This window comes from Triturus cristatus, chromosome 8, assembly GCF_964204655.1.
Source record: "Triturus cristatus chromosome 8, aTriCri1.1, whole genome shotgun sequence".
NCBI lineage: Eukaryota > Metazoa > Chordata > Amphibia > Caudata > Salamandridae > Triturus > Triturus cristatus.
Window position 1 is genome coordinate 456,247,465 of NC_140591.1, and position 15,060 is coordinate 456,262,524.

Here is a 15,060-nt window from a genome sequence, read left to right on the forward strand (position 1 = left end):
AGGACGTAGACACAGCGAAGCAGTGCTTGCGAACTGCTGAAAGAGCCCGCCCTGAGAACCCAGGTGCACAGGGGGAGGTCTCAGACGCTAGAGAGGCAGTGGCAGTGGCAGTACAAATAGAGAGGCTGCGTTGTTTCGACCATAAGAAATACTTGGCGCGAGCACACGCGGAACAAGACAAAGCAAACACACTGCTGGCATGGTTGGCCAACCCGGCCCCTCGAGGTATGCCCATACTAGAATTGGCTTCTCCGATGGGATACCCGGTGTATACCCAACGTGGGATAAATAGGCTGTTTTTAGATTATTATACCGAGTTGTACCGGAGCAAGTTGCGGGTTACTGGGGACTCCATAGGGGATTTCTTGGCAGATATAGAGCTACCGCAACTGGAAAAGACGCAGGCAGACCTGCTAGGACAGGAGATCACACTAGGTGAAATTCGGAGTGGGGTTTGAACAAATGGAACGTAATAAAACGCCGGGAACGGACGGGCTGCCAATAGAGTTTTACTCAACTTACATTGATTTATTGGCCCCTAAGTTGTTGGCTGTTTTTAATGAGGCGCAGCAGGTTGGAGTGCTGCCGCCCACCACCCGAGAGGCTGTCATTATTCCATTGCTGAAGCCCGGGAAGAGCCCCTCCGATAAAACAGCTTACCGCCCCTTGTCCATACTTACATCCGATTATAAAATTCTGAGTAGGATCCTTGCAACTCGACTCCTCCCACATATGGTGCATCTGGTCCACCGAGACCAAGCGGGATTTATCCCAACTTGGACTACTGCCACCAGTGTGCGACGTTTACTCCACATATTGGGGAGGACTACTGTCTTAATACCTCTGCTGTCGTCCTATCGGTGGATATTGAAAAGGCGTTTGACAGCCTGGAATGTCCATACCTGTTCCAAGTTATGCACACATTTGGCCTTGGGGATGCTTTTGTGGGGTGGACGGAAATTCTTTACAAATTGGCGACAGCTCGGGTTCGGGCGGGGACTCTGATTTCTTCCTCTTGCTCTGTAGGGCGCGGAACGCGACAAGGGTGCCCGCTCTCTCCTTTGTTATTTGCATTGGCCAATGAGCCGTTGGCGGCACATGCCAGACTGGGACGGCACCCTCTTGGGCTCTATTTACGCGGGGTTGCGCAGTAAATTTCACTCTATGCTCAAAGCTGTAGTCTGGAGATATGATAAACTAAATGGCCAAATGGCATTTTGTTATGCTGCTTGATAAAGTGATCATTTTTCTTACAGTAAAAGTAAACCTGTTTATTGAAAGCACCAAATAGAATGCTAATACTAGTAATTAGTTTGAAATACGAAAATAGAAACAAATGTGCTTTTATGATGTTAGCTCAGGCCTTGTCAATGATTCTCGATTGTCTTACTAGGAGTCGCATAGAAGCCAACAAATGGAGCAACTCATCTCCACAATCTTATGTCCCCTGTAGCATAGCCACGGGAGAGTGAGGCACTGTATGGTGCTTGTCCAACTTGATGCCAAGGTTGTTGATTTTATGGAGAAGCAATGGAGTAGAGCCCATCTCACTGAGTTAAAAGGCATGGTCCAACATTCTGTCCTGGCAGTGGATTAGCAGATGTGTCTTTCTGCCTTTTCTCTTCAACCCATTGCTACTTACTCAAGCCTGGATGGCAGAAAGAAAAGACTCTAGTGTGAGTGCGTGTTAAAAGCACAGAGCATGCTTATTGTGGTTGACAATGGAAATGGAACTCAACCCATAGGATTTAATGAAAGCTTCCAGTGGTTTAATGGAGTTGTTAAGTACGATGGAAGATGAGATCAGGAGGAGCCTTCTGAAACTCTGTATAAGACTGCATATTTGTGAAGCAAAATGGCACAGGTTCTAAGCCAATTGAGGCCAAACAGTAGATGGAAATAAAATGAGCCACTGTATCAAAGGCTGGTTAAGGATCTAGAAGAAAATGGTCCAGATGATGACAGTATCTAAACTTAACTTGAAGCTTTTGAAGATTATGACTAGATTGATTTCAGTCTCCATCCCAGGATAGAAGTCCAGCTGTGAGGCATCTACAAAGTCTGATGTTTCTAGAAGGATGTAGAGCCAACATGCCTTAATAGCAAACTTGGTCGTTGGCCTCAACATTCTCATCAAACTTGTTAAGGAAGAGCTTAATTACCCCTTCTTCCAGCACTGAGGAAGCAGAGCAGAAGTTCAGCGAGGTGTGCCTGGTGGGAACCCCTGCAGAGGCGAGCCAGGTCAGTACCGATACTAGGCAGATGTATCTATGTAGCATTTCTAACGTAGCGAAAAGGCAGCGGAGTACTGTACATGGTCAAAGGCAAGCTTCAGGTCGCTGAGTAATAGGCGAGGAAGGGAAGTTGTGAATGGTTTTTGCTTTGTGATGTAGTGTTCTTTAAAGAGGTGATTCTTGTTTGTTGTTCTTTGCTAATAAAAGGAATTCTGTCTTGGTTTAGTTGAGCATCAGATAGGTGCTGTACATCCAGGTCTGGATTATGGGCAAGCAGTGTTTGAGGCATTGGATGTCTAAAGCAGAGGAGACTTTTAAGTGAAGTTGTGTATCTTTGGCATATTGGTGAATCTTGATGCTGTTATCTGCAAGTAGATCACCAAGCAGCTCTACGTAAAGGTTGAAGATGACAAGAGACCACATAGAACACTGGGGGACTCCACAAGTGATAGGAATCATGTGTGACCCGGAGGTACCCATGTGATCAAACTGGTGTCAGTTTGACAGTTAGGAGAACAAGTGAAGGACATTGCCAGAGACTCACATTTGCATCTCAATGGTACGATGAGGGTGGAATGATCTACTTTTTCGAAGATAGCTGGGATGTCCAGCAATATTAAGAGTCATCTTCATCTGTGGTCAGAGGGCATTGTCTCAGATGTGTAAGGTGGCGGTCTCAGTACTACAATGTCAACTGAAGCCAGACTGATAGTCACACAGGAAATGGTTAGCACTTAAGGGATCGTGGCGTTAAACATACACTGTTTTTTCAATGATCTTGCTGATGAATGGTAGGTGCATGATGGGTCGGCAGATGCACAAGTCATCATGGGATAGTATACATTTCTTTAGGAGTGGGAGGATTTGGCCAGTCTTGAGAGCTTCAGGGAAAATGCTTTGAATGAGGAAGGCATTGACAATGGAAAAAAGGGTAGGAGAGCATCTCCAGTGAAAGCTTTGATTAAGAATGATCGTAAGACATCATCTTCATAAGAAGTGGCTTTAAGGGATAGGGCTTTGAAGAACGACCATTGCATGATTTCTCAGGAAGAGGTGGGTATAAGAGATGATGCAGGCTCGGTATTGTCTATGTGCTTTTGGATCTGTATATTTTCAGTGAAGAAGAGGCTAATGGTATGGTACTTTTGTGTAGAATGAGGAATAGGTGGGTCTGGTGGGGTTGATAAACTGCATAATTGCTTGAACAGCTTCTGTTGGTGGCTTCATTGATTGTATAGTACTTTTCTTTGGCTGATGTAATGAGCTGTCCGCGTGTTGTGCTGGGGACCTTCAGTATCAAGAAGTCCTCTGGAGTTGTTTTTCTTTCATTTTCTTTGTGGTCTGTTAATGGATTGTTTATAGTCTGCAAGGTCTTTAGAATACCAGGATGCAGAAGTTTTTTTTTTTTTTTTGAAAAACCTTTATTACAATTTCAGAGAAATACAAGTATGGGCCTACAACCAATTGGCCGGCCGCTAAAATGCAGTGTGACCCTAGGTACAGCTGAACATTCACGTCGATGAAGCCATAAAAAGGGGTCACTGAAGAGTAAATCCTCGCAGTCGGCCGCAGTCGCAGTCCATGAACAAACGAAGGTTTCATATTTTTAAGAAACGAAAAACAACAAACACACAAGGCAAAGGAATTTAATAGCAGTAGCATGTGCCCCTCGTGTCGAGGGAGTAAACCAACCCGGGTGAACAGAGGGGGAGGGGGGCAAGGCCGAAGAAACCAAACTCGCATGTCGCAGGAGCATACCGGAATGCGCGGGCTAGGGAGACAGCGCGGCATCTATCTCACGCGTCTGAGGCGGGGCACATATACCTCCGCGATAGGAGTTCCAGGGACCCCACACCTTAATCCACTTGCCAGGCTTGCCTCTCGCCACGTACACCGTTTTCTCTCTGAACATACACCAGTCCATGTGTTCTTTCCACTCGCTGACCGTGGGCGGCCTCTGGGAGCCCCACAATTGTGCAATGTCACGCTTCGCTACCATATAGCCCAGAGTCACCCACTGCGTCTGCGTCGCATTGTAATCAGTCGGCTCCCAGACATTCAACAGACATCGTCGTGCCTCCGGCAACAAGGCCACATGCGTGACTTCTTCTAACACCGCATGCACTCTGCACCAAAACCTAGTCACCTCCGGACATTCCCACAGGATATGGAGGAAACTCCCCAGTAGTCCACAGCCTCGCTTACACAACCCATCCACCGAATATCCCATACGCATCAAACCAGGCCCCGTGACGTACACTCTATGGAGTACCTAAGCTGGACAAACCGCAATCGGGCCGGGATAGCCACCTCTTTCGGGGAGGCCACCGCTGACACCCAATCCTCGTCGTCCAGCTCCAATCCGTCGGCAATCCAAGTCTCCCGCAATGAGGCCAGCAAACCCATCCGATCATTATTAAGCTTCTTGTAAATCAGCGAAATGGTGCTATCCGGCACATAGCCGTCCAAGACCCTGTCCTCCAACGGGGAATGCTCCGGAATAGCCGCCGCGTCCGAAAACACGGAGCACAGGGCATGATGAACCTGAGCATACCGATAGTATTCCCTATCATTCAACTGATATTCAGTTTTCAGCATGTCGAACGTCTTAAATTTCCCTTTCGTCCAGAGATCCCCTACCGTGCTGATACCAATCGTATCCCACTTCTCAAAGCCTTTCGTAGTATACAGATAGCCCAAGCGCTGGGATGCATACAATGGTGTAGCCCGAGTCAAGCGATCCCTCCACCCCATCGCCGCATTTGCTGCATGCCACACCTGTACCGCGACCCGCGTCGGGCCCGTCAACCGCGCATCGAGGGACCCCGAGTATAATGCTCGATTATAGTCTCCGCCCGGCAATAGCAATTTGTCCATCTCAAAAGCCGGGTTCAAAGCAGGGCCATACATCCCGTGATTGACGGCAGCCAACTGGGAGGCCCAGTAGTATCGCTTAATGTCAGGGAGGGCGACCCCCCCATCGTACCATGGCAGGGTTAGTTTGGCAAGAGCAATCCGCGGCCGCCCATCCCAAAACAATCGACGCTGGAGACACTCCACCTCCCGAAAATAACGGGCCGGTACCAGGTCCATGGTGTTCTGTAGGGCGTAAAAAAAGCGTGGCAGCGACATCATTTTGAACAAAGCTGCCCGGCCAAGTGGCGAGAGCGGCAGCCGCCGCCAACCCGCCACATCCGCCCTTAGGCGCTGGAGGGGGGTGAGAAGATTCCGTTCGTAGCGGGCCACTGGGTCCAGTGTTATAAAAATACCCAAATAAGTGAATCCCGACGTCGCAATCTGGATAGGGCACCCCCGCGGAAGGGGGGGGGCCTCCCCGGAAAGAACGTAGACACAGGACTTAGCCCAGTTAATGACCAATCCGGAGTTGCGACCAAAGGAGCTCAAAACATCCACCAACACAATGAGCGATTTGCACGGTGATGCAAGATACAAAAGGATATCGTCCGCGTATAGGGAGACCCGGTCCTCGTATTCCGGCGTCCATCTAAGACCACGCATCGAGGGTTCCCACCGCAACCACTCCGCAAGGGGCTCCAAACAAAGCGCAAATAGGAGAGGCGACAGCGGACAACCCTGTCGGGTGCCCCTGCCCAAGACAAAGGGAGCCGATACCCGTCCGTTGACCACTACCTGTGCCAGCGGATTGTCATAGAGCAATTTCACCCAACCGATGAACCCCGGGCCAAAACCAAACTTCGCCAATGCTGCCCAGATGTATGGCCATTCCAAGGTATCAAACGCCATGGTAGCGTCCAAGGACACCAAGATGGCCGGCTCACGAATGAATGGCGCGCGAGCAAGGACGCTATGCAACCGCCGCAGGTTCAAAGCGGTATTGCGATGGGGTATAAAGCCGGATTGATCCTGATGAATCAGGTCGCCCACAACCCGGATCAGACGATTAGCCAGTACCTTGGCGAGGATTTTAGGTTCCGCGTTTAACAAGGAGATGGGCCTGTAAGAAGCACATCGATCCCGAGGCTTCCCCTCCTTATGGATAACAACAATAGTAGCAAGACGTTGGTCAGAGGGGAGGGAGCCTGCCGCCCTAGCCTCAAGGAACATGTCCCTGAGATAAGGCGCAATAACATCTGGGCGCAGCTTGTATAATTCAATGGGGAGTCCATTAGGACCCATGGCCTTGCCCGACGCAATAGAGCGAATGGCCAAAGCAATCTCATCTGGCGACAGGGCCGCATCCATCACTACTTTATCCTCATCGGATAGGGAAGGCAGAGTCATGTCTCGAAGCAGCAGTCGAGAGTCTTCCTCCGAGCGTTCCGAGACCGGAGAGTAGACCCCGTGAAAATACTCCGCAAAGCAATCAACTATATCACCGGGGTCCGTCACACGCACACCGTCCACCCTCTCAACCTCCGGTACCACTCGACTCGCTCTCTCCTTCTTATCCAACCAAGCAATCAATTTCCCGGCCTTATCACCCATATCATACAAACGCCCCTGTTGCTCCCTGCTCATACTCCTAGCAGATTCAGTAACCAGCGCCTTATAGTCGGCCTGCTTGAGCTCCAATAAATGCAATCTGTCATCCGTTACACCTTGCTCCAACTCACTCTCCAACTCAGTAATCTCATTTTCTAGCCGAACAACCTCCTGCGCAGCGCATTTTTTGGTGGAGGAAATGAGAGATAGGGCCTGTCCCCTGAGCACCGTTTTAAAGGCCTCCCAAAGGGAGATGGCGGAAGACACCGACCCCACGTTGTCCTTAAAGTAGTGTTCCAGAGACTTAACCAGGTCTGCACGAATCATGGGGTTTCGTAGGTACCAGGGGTTGATCGGCGCCACCCTCCCCTCCGCCCCCAGGGCGATATCTAGGTGTAACAAGAGGGGGGAGTGATCTGATATACCGCGTGCCAAGTGTCTCACCTCCCCGATCATCCCAGCTTGGGCCGCAGGAACTAGCATATAGTCAAGCCTCGAAAGACTACCATGGGCCCCAGAATGGAAGGTATACTGCGCCTGTCCAGGATGTTTCAACCGCCAGCAATCTATCAGTCCCAGGGCATCCAGAAAGCCCCCCAGCCAACTCTGGGCCCAAGGGAGGTCCCTAGGGGGGTATCGATCCTCAACTCCGGAAACCACAGCGTTAAAATCCCCCCCCAGGACCACCACCCCCCCCGGAAGCCCAAGCAGCAGACGTCCCAAATCAGCATAGGTGGCCGTCTGCAGGCCCGGCGGGACGTAGACCGTGACCAGCGTAATCAACCTACCCTCCCACCTCCCCACCAGCGCAGTGTAGCGCCCTCTGTCGTCGTGGATCACCTCATCAACCACTAACGGGAGAGAGGTCCTGACCAAAATGCCCACTCCCCTCGAGCCAGAGGTGAAACCAGAATGGGCCAGAAGGCGATACCCTCGTCTGTTCATGGCATGGAAAGAGTTCCCTATGAGGTGTGTTTCCTGCAGGAACACAATGTCTGGCGAAATACGTTTCAGAAACTGCAGGACTACCCCCCGCTTTATCCTGTCCCCCAGCCCATTCACATTCCAGGAAAGAAGTTTCAGCCCCCTACCCCCCATCCCTCCCAACACAGAACATCCCCCTCCCGGGGAGCACAATCATAGTAGAACAGCATGAAATATTATCCCGCCTTGTGAAACAAACAAACAATCCCCAACCCCGTCCCATCAATCCCAACAAAACTCCCCCCTCCCTGCACCCCTGCGTGAGCCCGAACAGCCCCCCCAACCTGCATTGTGCCTGTCGCCCCATTATAAAATTCGCTACAAAAAGGACAAAAAAAGAACCCCAGAAGGAGGAAAGGGCCCCAGCAAGCCCCCCGCAACCTCCAAACACCACGGGGCAAAGTGTCAACAACTGGAGTCCGGTGCAGCCACAGGTGCAAAACGTTACCAAAGCAGTCCAGCGCCAAAATCACAGTTCCATTCCTACTCTGGCGAACCTTCTCCGTCATCCGCCCCTCCGGCTCCCGACTCTTGGGCAGGGCATCCAGCCACTCTCCCACCGCCTCCGGCCGGTCGAAGAAGTGTGAGCGACCATCTAGCTCGACTCGCAGCCTAGCCGGGAAGAGCATCGCATACTTGAGGTCCATATCTCTCAAGCGCCGTTTGATGGCCGAGAAACCCATCCGTTGCTTTTGAACCGCTTGCGTAAAGTCTGGGTAAAAGCTAACATTAGAGTTCTCAAATCGTAATGGCCCAGCCACCCTCGACGCCTGCAGGATAGCGTCTCTATCCCGAAAATTAAAAAGTCGGGCAATGATCGGCCGCGGGGGGGCACCCACCTTAGGCGCACCCCCTGGAACCCTGTGGGCCCGTTCCACGGCGAAGAACTTGCTCAGCCCTTTGGGTGCTAGATGAGTCACCACTAGATCCTCCACAAAGAGGTCCACAGCAGACTCCTCCGATCGTTCGGGCACGCCGATAATGCGGACGTTGTTCCGCCTGGCCCTGCCTTCAGAGTCCTCGAGGCGACGCTCAGTCAGGTCACTAGCGAGCTGCAACCTCCGCACCGTCGTCTGCAAAGCGGCCACATCCACCGTTAGGCTCGACGCCGCTTGGGCCAACGAGTCGACCCGGTCGTTGGTTTTCGACAGGTCCGCTCTGACCAAGGTGACATCAATCAGCACCGAGTCCAATTTGTTGGCCAGAGTATCCAGTTGCTGGTTCACAGTCACCTTCATCTCCTCGATGGCCCCCATGACATCCAGCAGAGTCAATTCGGGTGATGCGCCCGAGGCCTCCTTGGGCGGCTCAGGCGATTTACGTGATCCGCTAGGGGATCCCTTTGGCTGCGCATAGCGGTCCATATTGTTGGCCTGAGAATAGGCTCCCCTCCGGGTAGATTTGGGTTTCAGCTTGTCGCCATCCACTCTTGTCGTCATCGTTGGCGATCAGCAAGGTCAGCACCCTCCAGCACCCGGAGGAAGGCCCAGGGATCCGGGCCGCTAGCTGAAGTCCAGGCTTGGCACTCCGCACTCGGCGCAGCTCTCCCGATGTCTCCTCAACAGTTTCAGTCGGTCAACTCGAAACCGAAAGTGAAAGTACGAGTTCCGGGGCAGGCCCAGCCTGGCATGCCGCTGTTGTTCACTTTGCAGCCGGGCACCTCACCAACCCGAGTCCGGGACCAAAGCCGGAGAAGGCCGCAAACTTCAGATCGCCAAAAAACCCGTTCCCGGAGTCCAATTTCGATTTGGAAAACGAGTGGCACCTTAGCGCAAGATCATAAACAAAAGCCCGTCGAAAAAATCAGTATTATGACAGGATAGACGTGGGAGGTTGCGGAGGCCCTCGGGAGCCACAAGCCTACGCGGCCATCTTGGTTGCGCGCTAGGCTCCTCCCCCGATGCAGAAGTTTTTGGCTTGTGCTTGGGTGTTGCATTTGGGGCAAGGACATTCATTTACTATCGCAAAGAATTGTTGAAGTTGTTTAGAAGGGTGTTGTCAATGGATATGGAGTTGATGGCATGAGAGAGGAGTTCAAGCATTAGGTTATCTATGGAGAAGTATTTAAGGGATCTGAAAGTTTGGTCTTCTCTTTTGCGTTGACCTTGGTTTGTTAGTAATATGATCAGCAGGGAGATATAGATGGCAGAGTGGTCAGGATAGTTCAAGGGTTTGGGCGGTTTGGGTTGGAATGTTAGTGATGCTCAGAGTTCGAGGACGAAGCCTTTACAGTGTGTTGGTTGGGGCTCAATTGCAGCTTCCATAGTATATCAAATAAACGTTTTATCAATTAACCCGTTTACCGCGGCGGAATTACGGGACGTTTCATTGAGTGGGCGGGGCCACATCGGCCAACGGACGTGCGCAGCACTACCTCGGTAGTGCTTGCGACGGCCGTTGGCCGACGGGCACAACAAAAGGGTTAAATATATATCATTTAGTTTGTAAATAATCTTTAATATCTGTTTACATGGAAATGTTCAATGTATTTTTATGTAGAACACTCAGCATAGCAGGCACCAGACCTAGTTTTAGATGTTTGACAATGCCTTCTTTACTCAAAGTGAGTTGTCTAACTCTGGGAGTGGTGAGCATTCTGAGCTTAAGATGGACCCTAATGAAGACAAAGTTCATTTCCATCAATGGTATGTCTAGAGGCCCACGTAGATCAACTAGAAGAGTTTGCAAAGAGCAGCCAATGTAATGGTGATGCGAGTGTCCAATTTGGGCCATACAGTGTGCTATCTGGATGTGAATCAACGGATCTTGGGAATGTGCCTTTTAGCCCTGCCTTGTCTTCGACAGTTCTGTTGTATAAGGCCTACATTCTGCCAACCTGGAGTTCAAAGACGTTGAAGAAGCAGTAGGAACTGTGATCATTGCACTAGTAGAAAATGCTCTGGAATTGCAACTCATCCTGATAGTGGCTAACAAAAGGTGGGATGCAACATTGGATGGATGAAAATCCTGCTGTTACCTTCTACAGTAAGTAGACACGTCCAAGGCAACAAACGTTACAGCACATCAAAGGAAACTGATGGCTATGCACATAGATGCAGTTGTATGGCACCTAGCTATGCTGAAAGTGACACACAAGGTTTTGTGCATGTCTTAACTAGGGTGTTATGGCAAAAGTGTTTCTGAACTTGATGTAGAGTAGAGCAGAGGCTGAACTTCAGGGGTGATCGTGGGTACTGTGATGGATCTACATTGAAGCCTTTCTCCAATGTTAGTTTAACTCTAAATATTCCGTAGTTGGCTGTGAGTGAAATGTTGGGGTCTCTGAGTTTGAGCAATTTCAGATATTTACATATATTGGTGATTTGCGTTTCTCTTTCATTGCACCTGCTTTTCTGCCCCTCTTTCCCCACCTTTTCAAGTCCATTAATTTTGCAGGAAAGTCTGGCTAAATCCCAAGTTTATATTCTGAGATGCTTATGTATATTTGATGGTGCTGGTATCTATTTTTGGTGATCTATTAAGTTATTCTCATGAAAACCATTTAAACCCAAAACACATTTCAGTGTGAAGGTTTATCTTACTCTTTCTACTGCAGCATGAACTTTGAGATTTATTCTGATAGTATGATAAGTTACATTTCTTTTTTATAGGGGTTATGGTGGTAATTTATTTTCCTGTAGCTCATGGAATACTATAAACCTGAGCATGCCATCATATTAATTCACAGATTATGGAAAGCTTAATTTTCAGTTTTTTAATTTCTTCCTTTTTTAATGTTTCTCCCCAGTATTTTTTAATTAATAAAATGAACATGTGCATGGTCATCCTGATTGCTTGTAAGGTGAGGCTTTCTTGCCGTCTAATGTAAACCAAAAAGGAATTCTTTTGTATAAAAAATGTGCATAAAACTGTTCTGATCAATGAAGTAGTATGATGTTCTTGAAGTATAAAAAAAACTGTATTTTGATCACGTCTATAATTCTTTTTTCAAGAACTGCACCTCAAATCCCACAAATGCAATCCTGGAAAGAGTTAAAAATCTTGGGCAAATTTTTAAACAGAAGTTTGCTGAAGCAGTAGGTCCAGCATGTGCGGAAATTGGTTTTCAGGTAACTCATTGTATTTGTTTTTACTTTGTAGTTTCTTCAAATGCCTGCTTACTCAAAATGACCAAACAAACAAGACAGTTGAATATTAGACAGTATTTAAGAGTTATTTAATAGTTGGTGGATAACAATCCTGGTATGTTGACATTATTTTTAATTACTCTGTTTGTTGTATTTTCCATGACAGGTGTAAGGTTATTTTTTGTTTAAGACCGTTTAAAGTTATATAGGCAAATGATCACATACAGAAAATGTGTAAGCTTGCATAGTGGTCAGTCACATTTATTATTCAACTACTGGCTATTTTATGCATTAAAATAATGTAGTATGTAGATTTGCAATATCATCTTGCCACCTGTTCAAACATTTTCTAATGCAGGTCGGCAATATCCCATGGCCTGTCCTTAGCATAAAAATGCAGACTATAGAAATGTCTGATGTTTGAGAAACAGTAGATGAACTACACACCAGTCCTTTATTATCTGTGGAGGGCAATATGTTTAGACTTTTACACCCAACAAACCAAAAATATTTGAGTTCACCATTCTCAAAGTTGGAATGAAACAGTACTAAATTAAATACATTTTAAGTGAGAAAGGCGTTAAGAAGTGTAATGCTTTTCAGGACGCAGTATATCTGCTATAATTTCTGTGGTGTAGACTATTGTGTCAGCACGGAATGTCCTCCATACCTAAAAATTCTATATTGAAAAGGTTGGATGAAGAAAAATGAGATTGAGCCTACTTGAAGAAAACATGTGGCAGAAATAATCTGAATCAAAGGAGCCATCTAATTAATTAATTAGGTAAAGCTACTACTACAACGTCTTCTTTGCTTTTAGCTATTGTTATTCGTTTCAGAGCATAATAATAACACACACAATGTAATTCATGGCTTAGGGCACCAAACACTGCAGATTGTACACATTTTACATGTGTACAGATTGTAAAACATCTGGAGATTGTGTAAATGAACATGTATGACTTAATGTGGTCTGAGTTACTATCTAGTGTTCTTTTGTCATTAAAATCCAAGAACCACATTCCTTATCAAATTTGCGTTCGCAGCCTGTAGGAAAGTAGGATCTGCTTTCATGGTTACCTCCAATTTTCACTTGTGTCAGTATGTGGTTCTGTTTTTTACTAGTCTGACTGGGATCCTGCTAACAGGACTCCAGCCACTATGCTTCCTCCCTAAATTGTATATCAAAGGGGGTATGGCCCTGAATGGCAACTAGAAAGGGCCTACTGTTAGAAAGACATAGAGGATCTAGTCATCACATTCATGTTATGTAATTATCATATGGCAAACCAAGAAACAATCGTATGGTTTGGGGTATTTATTTACTCAATTATTCGTAATTTTTTCATTGAGCATAGTCATTCACTTTTATGTTCAGAACAGGGAAGACATCATGATTCAAACAGTGAACGTACATTAACATAATTGACAAAAACAGTTGACGAGGAAACATTACAATGCACATGACCATACATAAACCTTAAAACCAGTCATGGTTTCAAAAAGAAAGAAAGAGAACGCAACCTAAACATGTAATTTGTTGATCACGTTTCATTGCTCATTATTAGGTTGCTGCCAGAGGGAACACAAATTAATTATATCCAGGGATAACCTTATTTACACAAACAATTATTCCCTGCGATAGGGTACAAATCCAAAGGAGGTGTCCCACTGGTTAAAGGTGCCGACACGTTTCAAATCCCTACATAAGTTATGGGATTCTAATCATGGCCATGATTGGGTGTGATCTAAATAAGCACAAAATCGTAACATAAGTTGTAGCCAACCCTTCCCTTAAATTGTACTTCTGTCGGTGGTATTGAAATAGGGATACAAATTATACCTGTATTAGATAGCCCTTTGTTCAAGTTCCTTGATGTGTGTCTAAAACTGCGTTCTAAAGAGTAGAGAGAGTGTATCAAATACATGTGTGCACACAAGCCAAGGTTTGTATTAATGCAAGGAAAGGAATTCGCACTTTCCAGTGCTTCATGACTTACTTTTCGCAGTGAACGTCGATGTTGTTATTCAATGCATGACATCCGGTCACAAAGTATCACGATTTCTGAAAATAATGAATTTCCACTATATTACTTATTCGATATGTGTGCTTATTTGTCAAAATCCAACGGTTGATCACAGTGGTGCTGGGTCACTTACTTCTATTTTGTTAGCGTAGCAGTTGTTGTTCAAAAGACCAATGTTCTGTTGAAAACGTATCTGGCTTTCTGTAAGTGATAAATCTGAAATCAGACCCAATATTTGAGGCGGGAACTTCAACTGGCAGCATTTGCCGTCATTCGTGCTTGTTCAATTGTTCGTACTCACTCGTTTGTATCACTTCAAACTCCTCGGCGTTTCCTTCGTTCGTTGGGCTGCAAGCGCGCGGCCCACCAGACTTCCGTTATTTATTCTGCTTGAGACCACAGTCGGGTCTCTTGCATTCTGGGATTAGCAGTTCTTCAAACAAATTTCCTTGAATACGTTCTGTAAAATGGGTACATAGTGTGCAGATTGCAACCAATGTAACAGTCTTACCGTCTGGGTTTGGTAGTTCCAGAACCAAGTATCCTTGAAAGCAATATGCTGCCCACAGATTTTCACAAAATATGGCAGATAGTGAACGAAATGTGACAGTTTGAGACAGCGCAGTTTATGCGCATATAAATCAAATGCAACCTATTTCAGATAATTAATTTAACCCATGGATGGTGCAGTTGAATTTGAGGATAAAATACGCTTCTTGTCTTATGAGTGTTGAATGAATGTCACCTCCTCTGGAATTCAGGTTGACCACACAAAGAACAGTCCACTTGAAATCTTTCTCAGAGTGATTTCTTTCCATGAAGTGGTTGACCATCGATGTTGGACAATGCTTTGGTTAGTTTTATCCACTTAAAGTTTTTGGCACAGGCCTATAGTGATGTACACAACGTTCTTGGTCTTACAGTTCGTGAAGTCTCTGTGTGAGCATGTGACATTATTGTGAGTAAAGTCTATTCCATCCACTGTTGTTTCGCAGGCGTAACAGTTTCCGCATTAATGGTGGCTTACTTATGGTTTTAAGTTCTTTTGAGATCGTAGGTCTTTTTTTCTGGGAGATACGATCTCTGATAATTTGTTGTCCAATACTCGCATTTTTCTTCATTGCAAAAAGTGGTGGTAATAATGGATTTTCCAGGTTTGCCATCAAGTGCCAGTTTTTGAGAATGATCTGTCGAAATTTGTTGGTGTCCGGTCCGTAAGTGAATACACAAACTAGTTTCTCCAGCTGTTGTTTCAGTTTCTTC

At 46.8% G+C, this 15,060-nt stretch overlaps 1 protein-coding gene across 1 annotated transcript in view; it reads left to right on the forward strand.

The window, feature by feature from the left end:
* Nucleotides 1-15,060, forward strand: part of RB1 (RB transcriptional corepressor 1) — a 1,278,597-nt gene that overhangs the window by 502,706 nt on the left and 760,831 nt on the right. Inside the window, exon 13 of the mRNA XM_085621884.1 lies at nucleotides 11,636-11,752. Coding sequence (XP_085478010.1) covers nucleotides 11,636-11,752 — 117 coding nt within the window. The remainder of the gene's footprint in view (nucleotides 1-11,635; nucleotides 11,753-15,060) is intronic.